Below are 26,259 nucleotides of genomic sequence, written 5' to 3'. Positions count from 1 at the left end.
GTGTATCTTCATTGCACAGGGAGATGCTCTTTTCCAGACGTAAACTATTTAAATCTTAACCTTGTTCTAGAAATAAATCAACCATTTCTGTTCCATCTTCATTCTTCGGTGTCCTACCTCTATCCCCCCACCACTACCACTATACCAATACTATTGCATCAGATGTGCGGGGTTCCCCTGCACAGAAACAAGAACTTCTAAGATTGCATGAAGTGGAACAAGAATTGCTTTCACAAAAAAGGGGTAATTTTTATTATTATTATTCTTAGCAGTATTCACCTTGAAGGAATATGAGGGATGCATACATTTTTTACAGACAATATATAAACATGTTGTACATAATTAACAATAACTTAGTTCACTAATCCAAAAATTAAGCCAATTAAAAAAAAAAAACAACAGAAAATACTGCCAAATCTTTATGCTGATACAAGTACAAAATAATTTAAATCCTGACTGCGGTTCTTCTATGCTGCAGTGACTGACAATCTATTGCACTTTGTCAACCTTGGACTCGGTCCAGCAAGCGTTCCTGATCTGCAGCCTTGGTCTTCTTAAAAGGTGGGCGTGAGCAGGCCTCGCCTTTGACACAGCAGCAGTAGCACTGGGCGGGTTTGTTTCCTAGCATTATGATCTCCCTCAATCTCTCACCCAGCCACTCCCACCCACTTCCGACCCTCACGGAATTTGAGCTGGTCACTACAAAAGGTGGATAACTGTACCATGTAGGTTAAACATTCCCTTTCCTCACATACACACACACACATGCACCCAAATAAAGGAAAAGGAGTAAATAATTTCCATCTTGGTTAACAGAAATTAAAATTTAGCCCAGGTGGAATTTCTTTCAGTTTTGGTTGTTGTTGTTGTTGTTTTGTGGGGCTTTTTTTGTCTTTGTTTTGGGGGGGGGGATGGGGCTTTTTTTGTCATTTCTACTTCTTCACAAAGGGCAGCTACATTATGCCTACACAAACTAGAAAAGCGAGGAAAGGCATTTTGCTTGGAATGCTCGGTCCTTTGTTCTTTTACCAAAAACTGAATTAGATTTAGGAGGAAACAAAAACAATGTACACCTGGATTTTTGTTTTTAGCAGACTTTTGCAGTTAAAGATACAGTTGGGTTCCAATAAAAAAAAAAAACACTGAAAAAAAAGACAGTTAAAAACTTGCCACAGAGTTAAGTTTATGCGATTTACATTATCAAACCCCTCCGTTAACTGGGGTCGTTTTTTTTTTTCATCAGAAATATAGCTAAATATGTACATCATATGTTATATTGGACCTCGTGATCATGAAAGTCATCAGATCATAACAATCAATAGAATACATTTCACACTGGCAAGAGCTTTATTTTTCAGCTTTTTACGTACAGTATGGTTTCAGAATGGGAGACAACTTTGTTTTTGAACACTTGTGATTTTCTTTAAAAACAAATCTATATATATATATATATATATGCTATAGGAAACCATATACCCCATTTTCCCCATGAGCAGATCGCGCTCCCTTGCTGTTGCTACGTCTGACCTGTCAGAAGAGTCGAAAATATCTCTTTCTCTTACCCCTGTCTCGCAGATCTTCATTTACTTTCTGCTTTTCACCTCTTGTCAAGCAGATCACTTGTCACAACATGCGTGCCTACAGGTGGCAAATTCTATCTCTGCTTGGACAAAGTGTTAATATGTTTGCTCTATACGTTTATGCATCTTGGGCAAATCTCCTAACAAAACAGATTAAACTGAACCACCATGATGGATCCTTTCAGGGTTGTTCAGCTTAAAAGGGTTTTCCTTCTCCTGCCATGACCTGAAATTATATGTTAAATCTAAGAATACAGTTCCCTAGAGCAGTGTTTCTCAACCTTGGCAGCTTTAAGATATATGCACTTCAACTCTCAAAATTCCCCAGCCAGGAAGCTGGCTGGGAATTCTGGGAGTTGAAGTCTACATACCTTAAAGTTGCCAGGGTCAAAAAAACATTGCCCTAGAGAAAGGGCTACAACTACCTGGCAGCATAGATGCTTTGTACATCAAAGGTTTCATAGCTTCAATACTTGGCATCTCCTATTAAACAATCTTACAGAAGAGAAAGGAAAAGCTGCAGAGGATAGCTGCTGCAATGGCCAGCGCTGGGTTGGTTGGTCTGCATAAGGCAGTTCACTATCTCGTTAAACTGTCTTTGCATAATACAGGCAATTGGCATCAACCTGAATGGCAGAGATGCCTAGCATTTTGGAAAAGAATTTATGGATCCTAATGCAAGATATTATTGCAGATTTTCAACACAGCAGACTGAGCCATGGAAGGAGGTGAAGGGTTGGGGGCCCCACATCATTATTGTTAAGGTCCACCTAGTGATCCAGTTGGTTCCTATGCATTTAATGGGGAGAGAGCAATCCCTCTCTCAGCCTCAGGCAGCAAGAAGTCTTGGGACTTCCTTGCTCTCCAGCAGAATGGTCATGAATCATGCTGGTTGAGGAGACAGTAACTGCACCTAACCAGGGAGAGGACACCAAGCTGGGGAAGTCTGGGCTAAGGCAATGAAATCAGTTATGAAAAGCTGCCTGATGTCTGTGCTGACTTGCCACTGGAGAGCGCAAGGGAGAGGCCTTTGGGGCAGGCCAAATGGTTTGAGGTGGGAATGCCCCTTATCAGCCCACTAGCTGCGCACAAACATTCTTAGGAGAAGTATGATGAGAAAGACATCCAGACTCCCTCTGTTTTACTCTCCAACCATGGCAAGATTGTTCCCTGTGGAAAACCTTTTAGCCATTTGTCCAGTGTATCTGTTCTCTTGTTGAATGCCACATTTTTACGTCAAGATATTCATAACGAGAAAGAGACTGCAGAAATTATGTCTAAATAATCCATGTCTGAGGCTATTGTAACCAACATTAAAGCCAACCGTTTCCCTCTCTCACATACATCCCCTTCCTAGTAGATTTTTTAAAAAAAAAAATCTAACAGCAATGAAGAGAAACAAAAATGTGGCCATTAAGCAATAAAAATAATAATAATAATTAGAAAAACTGTTTTCTACTAGGTTGGACATTTCTTTAAACAAAATAAAAATAAAATAAAAGATCCATAAATTCATGCAAGAGTTTTGAAGCTCTTTCTAGAACACAAGAGCAAAATAAATAATGATTTCTTTTTGTGACTGGTTTCTTAAAAAGTAGATTTTTTTTTTTTTTTAATAAAGTTGTCCATTTTTCCTCCACACAAAACACAATCCAAGATAGAAATCCAGCATGGGTGGCTACCACTGAACTTCCTCTGCTTCAGGAGATGGCTAATCTCTTTACAATATTCACAGTAATGAACGAACAGAAAGGAAAGCTGGCTCCAGTTTCTTTCGCTACTTCGGCCATCTTTCCTTTCCACTGGGGCAAGCAGGTATCGTATCAAACAGATGAGTTCCTCTTTCTCCTTTTACCTGAGGGAGCAAAGTGCATAACAGGCACCATTAAGCATTTCTGCAGAAGACCCATCATTGCAAAGTTTCCACTTAGCACTAGGAGCTGAATTATGCTGGAACAAGATCCCCTTTTGCTTTCCTTCCTTTCTTCCTTGCATTCTCTTTCCTGGGCAAAGGCTTTCCTTCCTGTCATCTTAGGCAAAGCCCCCAGTGCTGGAAGTCCGTGAGAATCATTGAATTCTATCCCATAGCTGTAACCATGCTGGATGGATGTGGATGTCCAAATGAGATGCTGGAAGATGGGTGGATGGGGGTAGGAGTTGGGAGGATATGTCCAGAGTGGCTGAAGGGTGGCAAGTGGCCCATTGGTGTCATGTGACTAGCCAGGGCAGCAGCACTGAAAGGAGAGGACTTCTCTTGCATGCATTTCGACAGTTCCTCAAAACATTCAGAGCCTTTCTTGCTCTTCTTGGATTTGTTGGACATTTTCCTATTTCTGGTCTGAATCCCTTCCTTCTTCATGGTCAGAGGCCTGTTTACCTGCAAGAAATGAAAAAATCAGGCTCCTGCAAGCAAAGTAACCAAAAGAAAAATATTTGAACAACCTCCTAAATCTTCCTTGGATTGTGTCCTCCTCCCCCTAATCCAGTAGTCTATATTTCTCACTTTTCTCTCCCTGAAGATTTTGTTTATAAATTAGTTTTATTGGATAAAACCACACCAAACTCAAGTATATTCTGATTGCTTTCACCCTTCCTTTCTTTGCCCTGGCCCCTTAACAATCAATCAACTCTATATCCATAGATATTTTAGATGTATGGGTGTATACATGTTTTCAAGTCAATCTTGATTCATAGCAACTATATGGACAAATTCATGCAGGGTTTTTTGGCAAAATTTTGGAAATGGTTTATCACTTACAACCTTTTTGGAAGTGGTTTACCACTGCCTTCTTCCTAGGGCTGAGAGTGCATCTGACCCAGTCACCCAGGTGGCTTCAACACCTAAGGCTGGATTACAACTCATAGTCTGTCAGCTTCTAGTACAGTGCCTTTACCAAACTGGCTCTCCTATCTGCATTTGTATCTCTACCTCTATCTGTATACACACAGAATATTCTGCACACTTCTCCACATTGACTTCAAAGCTGGAGTTTTAAAAATCCTTCACCTTGCCCTAGATACATGCTCAAGTAAATCCAATATTTTCTCCTTGGATTGAGTCTGGATTTTTCAAATTAAATTTAATTGTTTTGTTTTGAAGCACCAACCTTACATAAAAATCATCCATTATATAAATCCATTTTAAATATCCTCCGAATTTCTGGGGTACAGTAGAGAAGAACTGAATATGCTTTAGCAATAACAGTGAGTTATAACTCTCTTTTGCCTAGATTATCCAGGCTTTAGAAGCCAAGCTAACACATCGTAATGTTATTGAACCCAGCATCACTATGCCAACAAAGAATGGTTATGACTTCCCCAGGGAACATTAAAGAGCTTTTTTTCAAAAAGTCCCTTTGCAATGAATGCAAGGGCTAGTGGACAGCAGGCAGTTAAGGCATCAATCTCAGCTAAGCAAGCAAAAGAAGACACAAGGCAAGAAAATACTCACATTGTGCAATTTGTAATACAGTCCACAGGCATTACAAACTGGATCCCCGTTGGCATTACGTCGCCATAAAGTGGTGGTGGTGGTTTGGCAGTTGGCACAACAAGTTCCTGCTCTCCTAGCAGCTGACTAATTAAAGATGAAAATATATATGTTGGAGAAGATGTTCTTTCAGTTTTAACTGGTGTTATTAGTTTTAAGTCAAATATTATATATTCAACCATCCCCCTCCTAAATTCCCAGTTTTTAAGGGTTTAAAGTTTCGGATAATTTGATTTCCACACCCAACTCAAAATGAAATGGAATATAGGCTCATTAACATCCCGTTTCCTTGCTAGTGTTGGATATCTTATGCATTTACAAAAACCCTGTCTCCCCACTTCCCTTCCAAGCAATTGGCCTCTCATCTTTTGCACATGGGCAAGGGAAGTCAACTAGCCAATGAATAGGAGATTCCAGCTATGCTTGAAGAGCCCCAGGGTTATATCAGAAATCAGAGAAAACTGGTGGTCAACTTTAAATGAGAATACATCTAAAAATCAAGAGACATAGCCTGTCAGCCTTTTACATGCTATCTATGTGTCAGGCCTGGGGAAGGTTACTCTTTTCATTAGCTTTCTCCACTCTAAGGCCCTCCAGATATATTGGAACTACAATTCCCAGAATTCCAATTCAACTTCTTAGAACTACTACATCACAACTGAAGAGTAGCAGGTTGGGAAAGGCCACTTTAATGAATATGTAGGCCAATTAGCTGAACTGTACAGATAAGCACTCACATGCTACTCTTCCCTTTTCTCATTCCACTTCATCATTTTAACTCATTTTCTCCCAGCCAGCCTCACTTCCAGCCACAGAACTGGACTAGGCGAAAACTGCTTAAAGCAGCAGAACACAACAAGATAAAGCAAAGCAGAGGCGAATATAGTTTCCCTATCTAGAATTATTTGAGTATAAAAATATCCAAACACACTCTTGCTTTATATGAGGGGGAGCCACAAGAACATCTACAGGATCGCTGTGAAGAATATTCAAGCTACCTGGCAGATAAAGTCTCCGATACACTCAAAGTTGGACTGAGGAACCCGGGTCTGGTCTTTGGGTTTATCTGGAATGAGCTTGAATCTGTGCCTCCTGAAGAAATGGACAGAGTCCTCCGAACTGGGAGCTCAGCCACTTGTGTTTTAGATCCAGGTCCCTCCAGGTTGTTAAGCCTGCAGGTTGGGTCCATGGGATGGTGTCAGCTTCTTTGAGAGAGGGTGCGGTTCCTTTGGCCTCAAAAGAGGTGGTGATATGCTGTGGGTCCTGGGAGTTGGGGGTACAGTATTATAGTGGTTTTCCTCTTTTTCTGTAGTTGACTTTGATGGGGGAGAGGTCAAGCCCATGGCTCCTCATTTGTGGAGTGCCTCTGGACTTGATGCTCTTGCCCCTTCTGTTTAACATCTACATGAAACTGCTGGGTCTGGTCATGAGGTCCCTGTATCTGCTAACGAGTCCTTAAACTCATGCTCAAATACAGAACCTCATAGCATTAATACTTATTACATTAAGCACTGTCTCACTGCCTCTAACTCCCTTTTGCATTTATATGTTTGCCATTTTCATAGCATGGTCAAATTACAAGACACTACAAATACCAGAATTTCTATTAGCCAGTGTATTTTCACCATCACTCATGAAAAACAAGGTAAATTAAACTCTATGTAAATGCCCCATTTCTGATTAATAGGAACCCGAATGCCTTAATTCCCATCAAAGAAAAAATTAATTATTTAGTGTTGATAACCTGCAATTTAAGGATTTGGAATATTTAGGCTACTTGTTCCAGTACTTAACACTCTGCCTCTGAAACCCGGTTGTAACACTCGAGATCTATAATGCTATACTGAAAAAGCATTCAGTATATATACCTCCATGTAACTACCATATTTGTAAAGATGATGCTGGTGTACAGCTGTATTACAGCTTTCACTTTAATATATAACTGATAACTGTCCCTTTATATCTTAAAAGAAGTAAATGAAACGGACCATCATGATTTGCTACACTTTAGCAAATCAAATATCAGCCCAACAGCAGCATCTATTGATTAGCTTATTTGTTCTACAAATCTTTGCTTTCAGGCACAGCCAGACTGACATTTTGAGCGGCTTAAATAAATGATCCAAGCCCAGGCTGTACTAATCTATGGCAAGACTGCTATGGATTCCAATAGGAGCTGTATTAATTTTTGCTTGGCCCTAAGGGAGGGGGGAGAAAAACTGATTCTGTACATGAAAGTAAGATTTACATTCAGACAAAATGCCTTTCCCCCTTAAACTGGTATTTGGCGGAATGACCCATAACCCTGAAAACAATAGGGTCATTTCAGAAGTTTTTAAGAGTAGAAGAAAATGCACCCTCTCTTTTAGGAAAGAATCTTTGGTAAGAAAGAGTTCCTGTTTCAGGAAATATTTTTCATCCACTCTTTGGTGCAGTATGTGTACGGGAATGTGGAAATATAGATGCTTTTTCCCCACATAAAAATATTTAGTCTATGACAGAGGCCCCTTAAAATCAGATTAATTTCTGTGCTGATTTTGGAAGCAGCCACACAATAATACAGCTAGCAACTATACAATCCTGTTTCATTGAGAATGTAAAACAGACCTATATTCCCCAACATTTAGATCAGGATCCCCAACTTTTGGGGCTGGTGGGTTCATTAACAACTTGAGAAAATGGTAAGGGCGCTATCTCAAAATGTGTGTTCAGAAGACTTCACTGATTTGCTTGAAAGGGGGAAACAGCCAGCTATAAGGCACCACATTACCAGAATGCTATTCACAAGTTCCATTTCTCAGATATCCTCCTGTTTACTTTTCTCCTTTTTCTCAGCAGCTAGAGTTACTCCCAAACAAAGCACTGACGATGCAACCACCCATCATTTTTATTTCAGACTAAGAAGTATTCTTGGAAATAAAGATGGAGGTTGTCCTTCTGTTGTTGGTGTTGAAGCATGCTAGCTCTGCATTTTTAAACATTAATATTTTTCAAAAATCTCAGAATGAAGAACAGGGAGCCCTGGGAGGTAGCAAGCTGAAGTGTCCACAGATAAATCTGGTGAAAGCGCTTTCTTTAATCTAAATGTGAAAGTGCTTTCTTTAATCTAAACATGAGAGTCCCATAAAACAAGCTTTGTTAATACGTTGTACTAACATTGTACTAATATTCCATCCAATCTCTACCACAAGACAATTAAGACTATGTATAGTCTAAAACTGGTGCTCATGTCTGAGAATTATGGAAATTGTAGTCTAACAAATCTGGAAGCACTAGGCAGTTGAGAGAGGCTAATTTTACTATGTATACCACACACTAATACTCCTTCCTTCCCCCCGCATTATAATATATTCTAAAAAGCATCTACTGATCAACTTTGCATATTCAATTTCTTCATGAATCTTGCACATTTTTCTTTAACAATCAAATTCAAGAATAATTAGTCCCGCTGATTTCAGTAGGATTCACACTAACCCAGTCTGGGTACAACTTTATATATTTGAATCATACAGTGGGGCAAAAAAGTATTTAGTTAGCCACCAATTGTGCAAGTTCTCCCACTTAAAAAGATGAGAGGGGCTTGTAATTTTCATCATAGGTATACCTCAACTATGAGAGCAAAATGAGAAAAAAAATCCAGAAAATCACATTGTCTGATTTTTAAAGAATTTATTTGCAAATCATGGTGGAAAATAAGTATTTGGTCACCTACAAACAAGCAAGATGTCTGGCTCTCTCAGATCTGTAACTACTTCTTTAAGAGGCTCCTCTGTCCTCCACTCGTTACCTGTAGTAATGGCACCTGTTTGACCTTGTTATCAGTATAAAAGACACCTGTCCACAACCTCAAACAGTCACACTCCAAACTCCACTATGGCCAAAACCAAAGAGCTGTTGAAGGACACCAGAAACAAAATTGTAGACCTGCACCAGGCTGGGAAGACTGAATCTGCAATAGGCAAGCAGCTTGGTGTGAAGAAATCAACTGTGGGAGCAATAATTAGAAAATGGAAGACATACAAGACCACTGATAATCTCCCTCAATCTGGGGCTCCACGCGAGATCTCACCCCGTGGGGTCAAAATGATCACAAGAACGACCTGCAGAGAGCTGGGACCAAAGTAACAAAGGCTACCATCAGTAACACACTATGCTGCCAGGGACTCAAATCCTGCAGTGCCAGATGTGTCCCCCTGCTTAAGCCAGTACATGTCTGGGCCCGTCTGAAGTTTGCTAGAGAGCATTTGGATGATCCAGAAGAGGATTGGGAGAATGTCATATGGCCAGATGAAACCAAAGTAGAACATTTTGGTCTAAACTCAACTTGTCGTGTTTGGAGGAGAGAGAATGCTGAGTTGCATCCAAAGAACACCATACCTACTGTGAAGCATGGGGGTGGAAACATCATGCTTTGGGACTATTTTTCTGCAAAGGGACCAGGACGACTGATCCGTGTAAAGGAAAGAATGAATGGGGCCATGTATCGTGAGATTTTGAGTGAACACCTCCTTCCATCAGCAAAGGCATTGAAGATGAAACGTGGTTGGGTCTTTCAGCATGACAATGATCCCAAACACATCGCCCGGGCAACGAAGGAGTGGCTTCGTAAGAAGCATTTCAAGGTCCTGGAGTGGCCTAGCCAGTCTCCAGATCTCAACCCCATGGAAAACCTTTGGAGGGAGTTGAAAGTCTGTGTTGCCCAGCGACAGCCCCAAAACATCACTGCTCTAGAGGAGATCTGCATGGAGGAATGGGTCAAAATACCAGCAACAGTGTGTGAAAACCTTGTGAAGACTTACAGAAAACATTTGACCTCTGTCATTGCCAACAAAGGATATATAACAAAGTATTGAGATGAACTTTTGATATTGACCAAATACTTATTTTCCACCATGATTTGCAAATAAATTCTTTAAAAATCAGACAATGTGATTTTTTGGATTTTGTTTCCCATTTTGTCTCTCATAGTTGAGGTATAGCTATGATGAAAATTACAGGCCTCTCTCATCTTTTTAAGTGGGAGAAATTGCCCAATTGGTGGCTGACTAAATATTTTTTTGCCCCACTGTATGCTTCAACAGTAAGAAAGGAAAATCAGTGACTGTAACTAGTATGCACATTAAAAGGAAGTAGAATATGACTGACACTTTAAAAATTCAGTATAACTGAGTGTGGCATCTATGTCAAGTAGCAGAATTTAAAATTTAAGGATAACAGAGAGAATAAAGACACAATCCTTCAGAGAATTCTCCTACATAAGTCTAACTAGAATTAGTCAGCATTATAAACAGCAGCATGAGAGAAGAAAGAATGTTATTTTAATTTTTTAAATGGGACCCAGAATAAATGGGACAAGCTGCAATTATATTATTTTGCTAACTAAGACAGTTTTCTGATGCTCTTTGTAAAAAGCTGCCTTAAAACAAGTTGCATCTGTTTTGTCCATATAGTCTAGTCTACTCTAAATATCAGCATGGCCCTGGAGGTCTGAGGAGCAGCCCTCCCATGCTTCTTACTAATCTTGCATGAGAACTCTCCTACTGAGCTGACCCACCGGCAATGCGACAAGGTCTAATAAAAGAGGATACCTAAACAAGGCAAGTATGCTCCCTTTTCTTGTTGGACCCCCATAAAAATTACTATCAGGAACTTCTGAGTCCAAAAGATGCCAACCAGTGCATCAATTCATGCAATGAGGCTCCTGCTAGAATAGGAAAATTCTCTTTTATCAGGCTATAGGCTTAGGACATGATACATAAATGGTCACCTTTCTATTCAGACTTCCAATTTTTTCTGTGTTCCAAGATGCCACAAGATAAAACAAGGTTTTAAAATGTATCTTACTTTTCACTGGACAAGAAAATGACAACTATATTGGCTGGTTCTGAATTTTAAATTATCTTGTCCCCGTTCCCTGATCCAACAATTACACACACACACACAACTCTAGAAACTCACTTGCTAAAAGCCAAACTTGCGAAGAGAGAGAGCTATGTTTGCATATTTAAGATTGCTTATTCGTACTAGACACTACCACTTAGCCCTATCCCATTTCGTCTGGCATGGAGTTTACCCTGTCAGAAACGATAACGTTTCACTGTTGTCTTAGCATTTTTCTAGTTGTGTCAGTCACTTCAGAAGTAAAGTAAGTCATTAAGACGATCACCCGCTTGAAGTTCTGACTCATGGCCAAAATCCTCTGCATCCTGTCTCAGCATTAGATCATTAGAACTGTTCCTTTAGCCTTGCAATCCTTGTTCTGGAAAAATGCCCCCTGCCAAAGGGCAAGGGGATTTTTAGTCTCCCTAAATCACATTGTTCCGTGTGTGTGTGTGTGTGTGTATATATATATTCTCCTTTTTTTAAACAAATATTTGTACAGGGGAGCATATTTGCAATTTCAAAACAGACTGCCTGAATAGCATGGCTTGCCTATAGAAACTCTTTAAACCTTTCAGAGCCAGGAAACAGATACACAAAGTTTCCTTATCTTCAGAATACAGATATCCGGATAGGAAACTACTACCAGGAGCTCAGAATTTTTTTAAAAAATTAAAAAATCAACAACCCTGAAATGGAAATACAAAGTATAGGTGACTCCATGGAAAAATAATCAGCTCTTTAAAAGGGCAATCAGGGGATCGCTTATAAAGAAGGCTAATGTTAGTTTTACCATGGAATATCTGACTACAAAATTATCCAAATAATAATTGAACAGACAGAAACAGCTTTGACTCATCTGTTATTTTTATTTTTTTTAATACTTTCTGCTTTGGGTCACTTTTTGTACTTTTCAGATGGGAGGGCATGCAAGAGTGATTCTTTCAGTTTGAGCATACATCTGACCTGTCCAAGAGGTCAAATGAATTAAAGCTGTCTTTTCTGGATAAAAGAGGCGGAATAATGCACGGGAAGAAGTAGGCTGATTTAATTGGGCACATACTTTCAAACAGGCAGGAATGTAGTGCAAAGATACAGACAGACAGAATGTGAGCGTGTGAGCCAGGGTAAGCAGAACCTTCCTTTGGTCTGTGCCACTGGCCCACTTCTTAGGATTGTTGTTAAGGCTATAAATCATAGGACTGAGAAAGCTCTAATCAAATGCTAAGCGTATACAAATGCATATACATATCCCCATATTAAATAGCTATCGTTCTATATCCTGGCGCACAAACTACTATGGGTGGAACCCTAGCCATTTGTCCCTAGGCTATTCTGTGACCTCTCAGTGACACAGACTTGACATGCAGCACAACATCTAGCTTCCATGCAAGCTCTGAAACACAAAGATGGATCAGGTGGTACCCCCTTCCTTCATATACAGGGGTGGTCCCATGAAACCATTTTGCCCCGAACCTGATAGAGAAAGAGACACCTACCAGTCTCCGCTTAGGTTTAATGAGAGGTCGATTTTGACCGTTCATTTTGTGGTAGAGCCCGCAGGCGTTACACAGGTAATGCCCAGTACCGTCTCTTCTCCAGAGAGGGGTAGCAGTAGCTCCACAGTTGACACACTCTCTGCCTTCTAAATGGAAACACGAAGAAACCGGATTTCTTTCTTTAAAAACAAATTCACAAAAGCTTTTTGCATTGTCCATTTAGGTAGATTCCAGATATCAAAACAGCACATTATTCAATTTATTTAAAAGGGAAGGAGAAACATGGATCAGCGACACATCATTTACAGTGCATACAATAAAGGTGTAGATCTGGTAGGGACATGTAGTTTCCAAGCATTTATTTTCTTATATTAACAATAATGCTGTCCAACCTAGAACTAGTATTTTTATTTCAGCTGCCACATGAGAGAACAGACTCTGTTCCAAAATGAAGAGTCATAGGCTATTCTTTCCTCCCTCTCCTCTCCAGTATCTAAGAAATAATATTGGAACTGAAACAAGCGTACAGAATTTTTGTTCATTAACGTTTTTTAGTTAGAGAAAAATTCTGTTCCTCTTGCCTGCCCAATCCTTTTCTGCTATAAATGTTGCACCCTTTAAAATAAAGCAGAATTAACTAACTTTGGTTTCTGTGCATTCCATAAACTCTCATACCCAACATCTATTTTATTATGCATTCTCTTTGTTACCGGCTTAAGAATGATCTGGCTCAAAATGCTTAAACGTGGCTGCTTGTTCAACAGGAATCTTTTTTAAAAGGAGAGGGGGTGGGGGCAAGAATATTAACTAAAAATTCATTTGTTTGAGGGCGAGGAAATTCTTTGAGCAGAGCTTATGCAAATCATACAGTATTTAATGCAGAGGAAACACACTTTGGCAGTAACTTGAGCAGGCCATACTGAGTTCAGCTGTGTCTATGTCTCCTTTAATCTATGGAGTGGGTGGTTTTTAAACAGCCCAGGCTGGAGTGAAAAATGAGGGACCTCTGTGAAGCCCAGAGCTCCTAGCTTTTGTCCCTCCTTGAGCAGGAAGCTGCAGGAGTCGCCTTGTCGTGAGTCTTGCTTTTCCTACAAAAACATTAAATGGTCACGAACTCTCCCCAGTTCCATCTACAGGACAGGATCTCCATTACAAAATGTAGGGAAACTTGCATCTAATAAACAGTTGTAGCGTATGGGAAAGGAGGACAGAAGTCGTGGGAGGAAGGCTGAAACCAAATTTCCCAACGATTCCTATTTCAGTTGACAGCAGTTTATAAAAGTAGCAGATTTTTTAAAACAAATATATTATATCTCTGTTGCCTATAGCACAAAATTCCAGAAATTCTCTCCAGAGAGGGTGATTCAAACTGAGAAGTAACAAAATATGCCCTATCTTGCAAGGCTCCTAAAAGTGGTCATGCCTCAGAATTACTAGCCACTTTGAAAAGAGATGCAAGTACATGCAAGTATATATTGTTTTATTTTTCTTTGGTGTCACAACTTCCATCTTTACTGTTTCCTGGTAAAGCCATTAAAATAAAATACAATTAACATAAAAGTATTATAAGTTTGGATTCGTGTGAGTATTTATTACACTGAATGTCTTTCTAAAAAGAAACCAAAGGAGCATCTTTGGCTTGAAGTCTGTATATTTAATGACAAGCAAATAAGTTGCAGGTTTAACAAACACATGAATTAGAGTTAAGTAACACATTATGTTCCTCGAGTTTTATTGGATTCATTTAAACTATTATTTAAAAGGTACCTTGGAAGCCTGCACTAGTATGTAAACTATATTTGAACTCTGCTCTTTGTATGATCTGGAGGAAGTAAAGTTCTGTAGAAGCTTTTAAAAAATGACCTTGTAAATTTCAGCTCTTAACTGAGTTCTTTACAAAGTCTGCTGTTTAATGAAGATGAACTTTATTGTAAATTAACAAAAACTTACAATAAAGTTCATCTTTATTAAGCAGTTAACAAATTAAAAAAAAAATCAATAATGAAGATCCCACCCAAAAGAGTAAAAGGCATAGAAGGCCTCCCCAATGAATCCAGCTGCCCAAGGCCGTCAATGGGGTTGCATTAAGAGATTTTCCAATATAAACCTTTATTTGCATAATTCAGATCTAGGAAGTTTGTGTATCTTTTTTTTATGGATTACGGCACCTCTTGGGCCCAGCTATAGTGAATGCTATGGAGACCAGTGGCTGGAAAAAAAAGAGAGACCTGGCTTGCCTGTAACTAATTAGCAAAAACTAAAATTATGAAAGATAACAAACTGGAAATGCCCTTGCGCTCCACATCCTCAGAATGTCTACTGATAACTTAATTTTGTTACATTTCCTCACTAAAATGTAGGAATATGAAAATCCATTCAAACCTGACCAGGAAATTTTAAAAGTGGCCAGGGAGACACAAAAACCTTTAATGCTTATCCCTTAACTTATTTAACCATCCATCAGGATATTAAGGAGAGTTTTTTTAAGAACTGACCCAGCTCCTGAAATACACTGATATTGATAGTCATGATTGTTATCTCCCTTGATTATTACAGTTAAAAAATCAAAGGGGTGATTCATTTATTTGGAATTACTAAACTGAGGCTGAATGAACTTCGGCATTCATTTAACATAAAAAAGAATATATATATATTTAAAAATTAACTACTTCATTAATCAAATATATTTGGGGAGAGGGCTTGTATTTGTAATTTGGAAAGAAACATGGCCTATATTATAATGTCTAAAATACTTCAATCAAAATTATTCTTATTCTGTACAATACTTGTACAGATTTTTACCTATTTAAATATTTTACAATTCTTATTTCATGAATTATCTAAAGGGAATAAATCCAGAGTCCTGAGTTTCACAAGGAAGACAAATCCTACTCCAACCAATTATTATATTACTACTACTATTATTTTTAACATATTACTGTTATTTGTAACAGCAGAATTTAATTAACGCTTGCAACATTTGCAGCAAAGGTTCAAGATGCAAACGGCTTTCCAATGCTTCCCTGATATGTGGCTTTAATTAAAGAATTCCCTCCCCCAGGCCCCCCCTAAGAGAGCCGCTCTTGCGCCCCTTCCCTCCTCCCTCCGCGGTTGAAGCTCGCTCGAGCAGGCTTTTGAGAAAGGGCTGGGCGGGGAGTCGCCTTACCTGAGCAAGACCTGGCTTTGCTCCTCTGCTTTGGGGTGAAGCTAGAAGCGGGGCCCCCGAGGAAACTGCCCGGGTGGAAGAGGCTGCCGCTGTAGTCGTGGGCGGCGGGCACATAGGAAGGGTAGGTGGGGATAGGATGGTGCGTGGAAGGCTGCGCGCCCATGGAGGCGGCGAGGCTGCTGCGCAGCGGGCTGGCGCTCTCCATCTTCATGCCGTCTGCCAGGGCGACCTGGTACTTGAGGGGCTCCTTGTCGTCTTGCCTGCTGCCGCCGGCTGAAGCCGAGGCTGGCGAGGCGGCGCTGCTCCCCGCATTGGGGTCTGGCGAGACTTCCTTGGGCGGCGTAGGCGGGAAGCCGAAGAGGTGCGAGCCCGAGTGCGAGGCCGGCGTGAGCGAGGAGGCCGAGGCCGCGCTGGACGCCGAGCTGCTGCCTCCGGGGTACACCGAGATGGCGCCGGGCGGCGCGCCGGCTGCCGAAGGGTGCAAGGGCCCCTTGGTGAAAGGGTTCACCGTCCACGGATTGTGATGGTGGGCCGCCGAGAGCGCCGCTTTGCCACTGTCCAGCCAAGGCAGGCCGGGGCTGTGGAGCAAGTGAGGCCGGCACATTTGGCCGCCGGTCAGACGGGCTGCGAACGAGGAAAAGGCGCTAGTAAGACAGGCCAAAGCCTGGGGTAAAAATATTGCCTCCTTTCCACTCTCGCCCCCCCCACCCCACCCCACCCCACCCCAGGTTTCCCGCCTGCTGGGGCAGGGCTTGGTGGACGAGAAGACGCCCCCCTTGACCTGCCCGCCCCAGGCCCGCCAGCGCAAAGATCTGTTCCCAAATCACTAACGCAGATCAGGCAGGCATTCGGGCGCGCTTCCGCGCTCTCCTGAACCCACGGAGGGCGAGCCAGCTGAAATACAGGCTCCCGTCTTTGCAGTTTCTGACGCAAACCAGGCAAAATGTTTTAAAGATGTAGGATCAAAAAGCCACCTAGGGCCTCTTCGGGAAACCAATGGGGAGTTAGGAGAAAAGTGCGCAAAATATGTACGCTCTGTGCCTCCCCCCCCCCAAGGGGTCCGGCTGGGACCCCGCCACCCTTGATCAAAGCGCAAGTGGCGGAAAGCAGCGCCAGGCAGGCGACTTATATCGCCCCGCCGCTCTACAATCGGACGCCAAAACTAGTTTGAACGTGGAGGGAAGTAAAACGTCAACGCGAGTAGCTGACAAGCAAAGGGCAGGAGTTTCTCCCGCTTGCGTGCTACTTCCCAAAGGGGCTTGTGGACAGGCAGCATATAAGTGCCGGTGTGGATGGGGTCTGTTTTGCGATTATTTTCCTCTTTTCGAAAAATTGGCCTCCAAAGACAGCTCTTTGCACGCACCCACAGAGTTCTTATATGGGCACTGACAAAGGACAAACATTTAAAAGTGTTTCAAAGTACGTTAGACTTCGTGTCCGGAAAACGGGCCTGTCTTGCGGCTGCGAAATGCATTTAATAGCCCTCTCCTCCTCCACGCACGAGGACGTCGCTTCCCTTTTCTATTCTCCCCCCGCCCCCGCCAACAATTAAAAGCAGCATCCAAACTTGCGAGCGAAAGCTTTTCTAGGATTAAGCCCACCCGGCTCACCCTCGCCTCTTACTGCTGCTTTGCCAGAAACCTTCCGGCCGCTTCTCCATGAAGATCCGCAGGAGCCCGAGGCAGAAAACGGAAAGCGAGAAAAGGGGCAACGGGAAGGGGAAATTACCGTGTGCCTGGCTGTAGGACACTCTGGCTCTCGCATGGGCTGAGTTGGCGTAGTACGGGTTGCCCTGGGAGTCCAGATGGTTAAAAAAGACGTCCACTTCGTCCGGAGGTAGGAGCTGCGCCGGTTCCATATAGTTGTGAGCCAGTCCCGGGTGATGAGTCTCCGGGTGCTGCCCGTTCAGCACGGCGTGATGGGCCATCCAGCGTGGCTGGTCCGTAGCTACCTCCATTTCGGTGGGTTTCTTCCCACTCCACCCCTAGCCCCCGCCTCCCTCCAAGCCCAAACCGTTTTGCCTTGGTTTCGTTTGGTTTTAAATCGTAGAGATCTCAGAAGTAGTTAGGCGGCCTTGGAAGGGGGGGGGGGAAGCAACTGCGTCTCTCTTTGAAGGAGGGAAGCTGCGGAGGGAGGTTCCTGTTGCCACACACGGGATCACCACCTGTAAGAAGGAGGGAACGGATTAGTACCTTGCAGGCCTTTGGAAGGGGTACACCGAAGCGATCGCGGCAGATAGGAGTTCGCCAAAGGCTGTCCATGGAAACGCGGAAGAGGGGGAGGCAGGCACGGAGAACAGCAAAAGCGACCCATGGCGTCCCCTGCGTTCTGCCCGCTCCCTTGCCTTTGCATCCTCGTTAGGCTGCCCTTTCCATTAATAATGCGGCCAAAACCGATCTTCTTTAACCACAGCAATACGAGATAGAACAGATCTTTGATCTACATTTGTCTACAAAGGAGTTCAGGCTGACATTAAAAAAAAAAAAATCCTAAACTTATAGAAAGGGGTTAAAAGAAACTGGAAAGCGTTTATTCCTGCAAAATAAAGCCAACCATCACTCTCTTCCCCAACAGCCACCCGCATTCAGCTCATCAACATACTTACAGAGAGATCTTCCAAGCAGACTGAATCAAACTCCAAATGTTTGAAAAGTTTCTTTAGGAGGTTGTAAACCGGGGCGGGGGGAGCGGGTGACGGATGATTGTTTGGAGGATGGAAATGCAAAAAAAAAAAAAGTGTGGGAGGGAGAGGCGAAGGAGAGCGCGCGCGAGAGGATTGGATGGAGGCTCTTACTCAGATGGCAAGCTCCACTTATTCTGGCCTTTTTTGTAACATCCCCAAAGCATCCTGTGTCAGCTCTGGCGCCAGCTGGACTCAGTTCAGTAGACATGAACTAGGGGCTACGCACAGGCTAAGAACCTCCGTCCAGCCAATCAGCAGCACGGCGTCTAGTCTCGCCTTGCGATTGGCCCCAGAAAATCCATTCCCTCGTTCGCTGCAAACAGCAAAAAAGCGCTGAACCCGCCAAAGGGAAAGACGCTCGCCCCCTCCCTCCCTCCCCTCGCTCACACACACACACACACACAATACCTCCGCTGCCTTCTCGGCTTCACTCTGCAACAACTTCTGAGATCTCCCCACTCAAACTCCCTCATCTATCGGAGAGAATGCCCACTTCTTAGAAAAGGTGAGCGCTTCACGAAATGGAGTGCCCGGCCCACATCGAAATTTCAAAGTCTGTAGCGGGCACTAAACAACACCAAGTGGTTTGAGGACGGTTAAGACTCTAGACTTTGAGTAAAGATATTTCACCAGGTGTTGGGAGGCAGAGCGAAGGATGGAGAATAGGGGGGTTACAAAACATACCCAATTTTGAAAAACAGAGTATTTGTTAGAGACCCCTCCCCCCAAAAATCCTATCGACCCAACATTTTAAAATACGAATATTTTGCATTTATATGCTTGATTTAAGTTAAACCCCAACTAGTAATTAAAGAAAAAGTGTTAGGTAGTTCATGAAAACACTTCTCAACTGAAACCTGAAGTTAGTGCTTATGTGTGAATATGAATCAAGATATATTTAAATTTAAGATCATATTGTGCATGCCCAGTTTCTTTTCTCCTAGTTGTAGTAAGTAGTTCATTGTATCTATTGTTTCATTCCCTAGAATTGCAATCCTCATGAGCCTTTTACAAATGCGATTGGTTTGGTAGAAGTAAATACATTCAGGGTTGCATTGAATTGGTATTTTCTTCCGAAGCAGTAGGCTAGCACTGATTATAAGAAACACCTCACTTATTTGAAACAACAAATTGCTTTATAGCAAAAAACAAAATACAAATGGCTTTATAGCAAAAAAGCAAAATACAGCACGGTAAGTAGTCGACCTGGAAGTAATTATGGGTATAAATCTTGAGTATAAATAAGTATAATTTTGAATTTTTAAAAACTTAATGTTTTGATTCAAACAAACACCAGAGTTACTTTGAAAGCATAAACCTTTCAGAAAACAGCCTTTAAATAAACAAACACCCAAAATCAACTGGAACTAAAGCATAGTCTAGAATTCCTTGTATCCAGTAAGGTTAACGGAAATCAGGACATGTACAGGTCTAAAAAAGACACATCACACCTATATTATTTTATTTTTCATTTCTTATACTGAATGAAAACAGTTTATCAGAAACGGCCCTCCTATTCAAATTCTAGATGTGGCTTAACTATCTGAAGTTACACTTTAGTGACCTTGCATTTAAGTATTTTAAAACTTAAAATCATCTTTCTGTTCGCTTGAAGCTACAGGAACTTTCAGCCCATCCTGTTAGGAACGGTTTCTGCCACCCGTCCTTTGGATGGTTAGAAAGACCTGGCCGCGGGACCCGCAGCTCTCGCTCTGCACCTTCCAACGTGAGACAGGCACAAAGAAGGAAGAGTCGCCCATCACCCCGAAAGACACAAAACAACTTCTCCGCGAAAAACGTGTTTTAAAACAATACCCTCCCCCGCCCCCACCTTCAAATCAATCACACACTTGAGAAGACCAATTATTTGGTGGCTGCTTTTTACATTAAGCCGTTTAATGTGTTTAAGTCAGGTTTTTTTTTTTTTTAAATCTTACTGATAGTTAATGTATTTTGCTTTTTTAAACATGAGCAATGGAGGCGCCACCCTCCTTCCCTGGTTCCTCCGGAGAGCCGCCTTGAGCCTTCTTACTCCTGCCCACCGGCAAAGGGCTAATCCTCGGAGGAGCAGCGTCGCGGTTCCCCGGAGCCTTGAGTTAGGACTTAGGGCCTCGTGTTCCTCCTGGCTCCGGATCAGGCCCCCCAGTCCTGCTTCGAAGCCCAGCACGTTGGCACCCGAATCCAATCTCTTCGCTCTGCGTTTGAAAGCTGGCTTGTTCTGCCTTCAGTGGTGGCCGGAGGGAAGCGGGTGCTTCCCTCGGGTTCTCCTAGCAGCGAAAGGAGCAAAGGGCGCCTGCCAGTATCGCGCCGGGTTGGCTCCGCTCCTATTTAGTGGAGATCGGATTCCCCTTCGCGCCTTCTCCTAATGAAGGAAGCATGAATTCTTCCCTGAACGCTTTCTCTTCCCCACCCCTCCCGTCCTCCGTAAGCGAGCAGCTTCCTAAACCCTTAATGCCAATGGACAGCGAGCTTGACGGATATTCTGGAGGATTTATCTCATTCTGGACGATTTATCTCTTCAACGCAGAGCCCTGGGGATGCCGACAAGCCTTTTGAGTTGTAGAAAATTTCGAACTTCCAGGAACTCTCACTCTTTACCGGGCGGAGGTTATTTTTAATCTATCCATTGTCATATTCAGTAGATTCCATTTTAATGACTGCGAACTTCCGTCTGTTCTCCTTTCAGCTGTGCTTTTGAAGATTCTCCTCGCACACATAAGTGCCCGCGCTTCAACTTGTTGCCAGATTGTTGGGGGACCTCCTGCTTCCCCTGTGCACACTTTAGCATCGACTCAGTTATACTCTGTGAGGTGAGCGCCTTGGGTTTCGCTACACAAATACTCCGCTGCATGAACACCCAGAGGAAACCCCCTTAGCCAAACTGAGCTGATGGAGAGGAGTGGGAACTGCCGCGGTAGGCTGGCAGGCAGAGGACGAGCTGTGGATGGAGGTCTCTCCATATTTGTACCCCCACCCCGCAATGGGTGGGTGGGTAGATGAAGGGGTGTAGATCACGGAGTTTCAGGGGAACTAATCCCGCTAACTTTTTTGTTCCTCCCCTCCCCCCCCCCCAAGCTATATCCCAGACGTCTTTCCTTTCACTTAGCCCAATCCTATGCGTTTTTGAGTAAATTTAACAAAGCTCCTTCCCTAGTCAGGGCATTCAGCGTCTTTCCGTTGTCGTAGTCTGCCTCTGCGTTCCCTTGCGCAATCAGGACAGGACTGAACCCATTTCAGTTAAGTGCAGGCAGAAACTTCTAACAGAAAAATCAGCTCTCTCCTCCCCTCCTGCCCCTCGCTTGCCTCTCCCTTCGGACCCCTTCCTTATTCCCAAGGTGAGGCGGGATTGGTGCAACATCCAAAGCTGCGCTGGCACGAAGGGCGGCAAGTAGGAGGGGAGTTCAAGTTGCACTTATTGAGACCGATCTCAGGGATTTCTGCTCTCAGCTGTGGAGATTAGAAGTTGCTGAGAGCTTCCTCTGAACATAAAAGGTTCCTGGTGCCTTTCCTCTAGCAGGAGGTTTCTTTCTTTCTATTTGGCCCTTGCCCCCTTTCCTGTTCCCGAAAGTACGCACGCCCTGGGCTAGGCAGACATTTGAAGAGAGCCTGTGGGCCTTTCTGACTGATCGGAACCTAAATACAGCCGAGATTGGGGTTCTCCCACCGGTAGGTAGGGCAGCAGGGAAAGGCAGAGTGGGGGGTCCAATTAGGAACAAGAGAGTAATCTTGTGTAATTTTTTACTCGCCTCATGCCGTAGTCCTATAAAGTCGCAGCACTTTCATCTCTGAGGCCTCAGTAGAATGTTCGCAGGCCCGCACATGTGCACATGCCCAGAAATGCATAATATTCAGTGTAAATTATCTTCCCAGGTCTTAATATTAAGGATTTCTCATCTCAAAATCCATTATTTCTTTCTAGAAGAAAACTTTACAAAGACCCCAGAAACAAGTGTTCTGCCTATCTTTCCTGCTTTTAGGAAAATGATATAGCATCTTTTACAACAATGGGGCTTGTGGCATTTTTTAAAGTCTAAGAGATTAATTATGGCAGATCAGGCATCTTCATCGTTGTAAATGATGGATTTTAGATGTGTTTGTGCTCCAAAAAACCAGATTATCTTAGGCAAATCAGGGTCTGCACAGGATTGCAACTTTTCTCCCAGGAGGAGACTAAGGAACCGCTGGTCCGAATTAATTCTGAGTCTGCCAGAAATGCCCCACACAGTTTTCTTCCTTTGACACCCTGAGCATTAGCCAATTTTTGAAAAAGCAACCCTCCCCCCACCCCGTAAGAGTTGTGAAGAACTTACACAAACCCTTCCAAAATGCAACACTCTTGTGCCAAATGACTCTTCCCAGCCTCTTCTTTGGGGACTGAGCATCAGGTTAAGTCAGAATCAACCAGCTTTTCACTCATGGAGCTAATTAATATGTTCCCTTTTTTTTAACTGCCTGTGCCCTAAGAAAAGTTTAACTTTGGCCTATCTGGGGACCAAATATCCAGGACGTGTGTTTTATTTTTAAGATATATGCTTGATTGGTTTAAACAGGGCTTAAACAAAAATCAACACACAGTCACCCAAATATAACAGGGAGGAAACTATACACTCCCCCCCACCTTCCAGAAGTGATATTCATTATTAGCAGTTAGCACAAAGGGGTGGGATCCACCAGAGATCCTATTATTGGCCTCCTCACTATTACTGCTCGGGGAGGAGGGCTTCCTTGCATTTCTCTTAACATTCCCAGGACCTATAAGCAGAAGGCAGCTATGGTGCCTTTTATTTGGGGGTGCTAAAGGAGATATAATCCATTGTGTATAAACTTGCTGGTGTAAACGAAAGGAGTGTCAGCATGACTTATCTATAAGATAAAATGTGCAAGGGGGGGTGAAACAGGGCACAAATATCTTTCAGATCTTTCAAATGCCAGTACAGTACTGTATTGGAGTATGGGGGAGACAACCCATAACCATTCAACTTAGGCAGGATTCTTTCTGTCCTTCCCTTTCTGTCCTCCTCTCCAAAAAGAGTCATGTGCACCTGGAAAGCTTGCAGCTTTGCCCACTGGACAAAATGGAAATGATAGCTAAACTCTGTCCTCTCTCTCTCTCTCTGGGAATAACATTCCAAATACACTTCTAGGTGATCTTGAACAAGAATGGAATGGAATCTCTCCTTATATGGCCATATGGTCGGTGCACACACTAATCTAAAGCGGTGTAGCTTACGCGTACGTAGTGTGCGTGTGTCCAAATCGGCAGTCATAATCAGCAGACTGCGCCTTTCCTAGAGTACTTGTGCCAATTCCTTCTTGTATGGGAAGTAAGAAAAGACTTTCCGAGGAAGGGAACTTGGGGAGTTAAGACCAGGTTGCATGACCTCTATTTGCGGGGATGTGATTAGGCGGCAGGATAAAATCATGAAGACCTGTTGAATGTTTGAGAAAAGAAAATAATCCCGCATCCCCGCGACAGTTGCGGGGGGAGGGGGAGCGGGGGAAAAGCTAGTTTTCCTAATCCTTCACTTTATGGCCGAAGATTTGGGGACAGGGAACACGTAGGAGGCAAAACAATATTACAGTCAGGGTTAGCCTCCTTCGTGGACATTTGCACACGCAGCAAGGAAGGGCGGGTCATTTACCTCTCCTCTGCTTTTCGATCTGCATAATGGGAGAGAGAAGATCCCACCTTTCTGAAGGGAGGGGAAAGAGAGGATTGACAGCCAGTAACTGGGCAATAGGAGTCTAGTTCTCCCAACCGGGCGGCCCCAGTCATGGAGACGCCTGGACTCTGACGTCACCCGCCGCTGCCAAATTCGCCCGGAAATGAACTTGTTAATAATAAGCCCCCCAAACGCTACTACGCCGCCCTGTTCAGCCTGCCTTCTCCCCAAAGCAGCCAGGGATCTGAACCCTCGGCCACCCTTCTCCCGCCCGTCCGTTGCCTCCCGGTCACCTTCCCACCCAGACAAAACAATTCCAGATTCTAAACCAAGGCAGGCGGGAAGGCGCGCTCGAGCGCCCGGTCCGACCCCCTGCCCCCTCCCCGCGCCCTCAAGCTTCCTAGCGGGCATCCCGCCCCGGGTCGCCACGGGGAGAAGGGCAAGTGCGGGGGAGGGAGGGGGCCTGCGCTGGAACTGGGACGCTGCCTCTTTGAATTCCTTTCCAGCCACCCCCGCTCCCCCCTCTTCCCCCTCCTCCTTTGCATTTTATTCCAAGGAAAGACCTCCTTTCAAAGCAGAGAGGAGCCGCGAACCTCCGGGCGGGGGAAGCCGGTGTGGCAAGGGCGATTCCTTCAGTGGCAGGAGCACGGAGGCTGAGCCGGGGCTGCAGGGGACCCACGCGGCCAGGCCACTCCTCTTTTCCCACGGCTGGAAACCGAGAAGACAAGCGACATTCTTGCAGCAGATTCTGCCCGGCAGATGGGAGGTCTGGAGTCTAGAAGGCGCCTCTTGTCCTTCAGGGTCATTGGACGCCTGGGGACAAAGGTGCCTCTGGGCCGCAGCACATCATTGCCAGCACTAGGTTACACGGCGAGCAAGCCGCTCCCGGACCCGGAGGCTGCTGCCTTCACCAGTCCCTTTCCAAACCAACCTTTCTGGTTTTCCACAAAGCTGCTCATCCGAACTTACAGTTCCGTGCACGCGCTAGCACGCACAAAGACCCACACATGTTGAGGTATTTGCGCGCGCGCGCTTGGGATCGAGACAATGCAGCAGCAACCAGGAAAATGCCAGACGTCCGATCCCCTAAATTCAGTCCGGAAGGGAGGTGCAGAGGGAGAGGATCCCGCCACTACCTGAGACTGGTTGCCTTGGAATCGGGGATAAAACGACGCCAGCCCGAGTGAAAGGTTGTGGACAATTCAGAGAGACAGCAGCGACGAAGAAAACTCTTCTAATAGCTCTGCCAGGAATCGAGGAGAGAGAAACTGCCCTTTTAATTATCTTCCCTCCTCTTTTTATAATGCGTATAACAGAACGCTGTTTAAAATAACAGCCTGCGAAAAGAAAGGCATTATTTCTAAGAACTCTCTGTGAAAGACAGAAAATAAGACTCAAGCAAAAAGTTCAAACATTTTGATTCGGGCATCTTTCTCCTGCCCGTTTCTAGGTTAAGCAACGCCCCCTCCACAAGATTCGGAGGTCAATAGAGCAAGATTTTAATCACTAAGTGAGCAAGCGCTTTGCATTAGATATTACCAACATTCCAGCAACCACATCGAGATTATTACTGAAGTCTGAGGGAATAAAAGGAAATGTCACTGTTGCATTCCTCTGGCTAACAGCATCATTCGGTTAATACTGGCGTTAATACATTCGTAGCAATTTATTATTAATACCATTATTTTAATTATCGCACTTCCCCATAGGCAACAGGACTGCGCCTTTTTTGGGGAGGGGGAAGGTTTGTTTTAGACAAGTGATAAAATCTCAGTTAACGAGCTGATAATTCGCCCTTGTTTGTTTTAAAAGACAAATTGTAAAGATTAATCAAGCTGCCTGATTTATGGAGAGAGAGGGGGGAGAGACAGAGACCCTAAGACTTCCCAGGAAACTCCCCTGAAGCCGCGTGTCAGGTTACCCTACAGCCGGCTCCTGCCACTGCTCAGCGCTGGCTTAGTGGCCCCCTCTCCCTGACAAAACTGGGCACACGCCGGGAAAGGAAACAGAGTCGGAGCAGATTAAAAGGCAAAAACCAAAAACACCAAAAAACCAGGACCCTCCATACTCTCCCTTCTATCATTCAGTATTTCTAACGTTATTCGGGTTACTGTTGCTGTCCTTGTTCCTGCGCAGTCACTGTCATTATCATCACCACCACCACCACCGGTGTTATTTCTAGTACTGCGGCTGCCCTTTGTTTTTTTAAACATGAGCAATGGAGGCGCCACCCTCCTTCCCTGGTTCCTCCGGAGAGCCGCCTTGAGCCTTCTTACTCCTGCCCACCGGCAAAGGGCT

The 26,259-nt window shown here is 43.8% G+C and overlaps 1 protein-coding gene across 4 annotated transcripts in view; it reads right to left on the bottom strand.

The window, feature by feature from the left end:
- Positions 1-213: 213 nt before the first annotated feature.
- Positions 214-26,259, bottom strand: part of GATA2 (GATA binding protein 2) — a 32,702-nt gene continuing 6,656 nt past the window's right edge. For 2 of the 4 annotated variants that reach the window (XM_088134247.1, XM_088134245.1), the window contains exons 2-6: positions 17,344-17,779; positions 15,616-16,239; positions 12,450-12,628; positions 5,032-5,157; positions 214-3,957 (exon numbers count right to left, since the gene is read on the bottom strand). In XM_088134247.1, the coding sequence (XP_087990373.1) occupies positions 3,658-3,957; positions 5,032-5,157; positions 12,450-12,628; positions 15,616-16,239; positions 17,344-17,572 (1,458 nt within the window). In that variant the 5' untranslated portion in view covers positions 17,573-17,779 and the 3' untranslated portion in view covers positions 214-3,657. Of the gene's footprint in view, positions 3,958-5,031; positions 5,158-12,449; positions 12,629-15,615; positions 16,240-17,343; positions 17,780-18,220; positions 18,458-26,259 lie in introns of those variants that run through there. The other 2 variants (XM_088134246.1, XM_088134248.1) reach the window with 2 other exon arrangements.

This window comes from Python bivittatus, unplaced genomic scaffold (genome assembly GCF_059951505.1).
Source record: "Python bivittatus isolate LINGU-HERP-01145 unplaced genomic scaffold, Pbiv_v1 ctg000080_np1212, whole genome shotgun sequence".
Taxonomy (NCBI): Eukaryota; Metazoa; Chordata; class Lepidosauria; order Squamata; family Pythonidae; genus Python; species Python bivittatus.
Note: the sequence above shows the minus strand (reverse complement) of the source record. Positions and strands in the feature narration are given on the sequence as shown.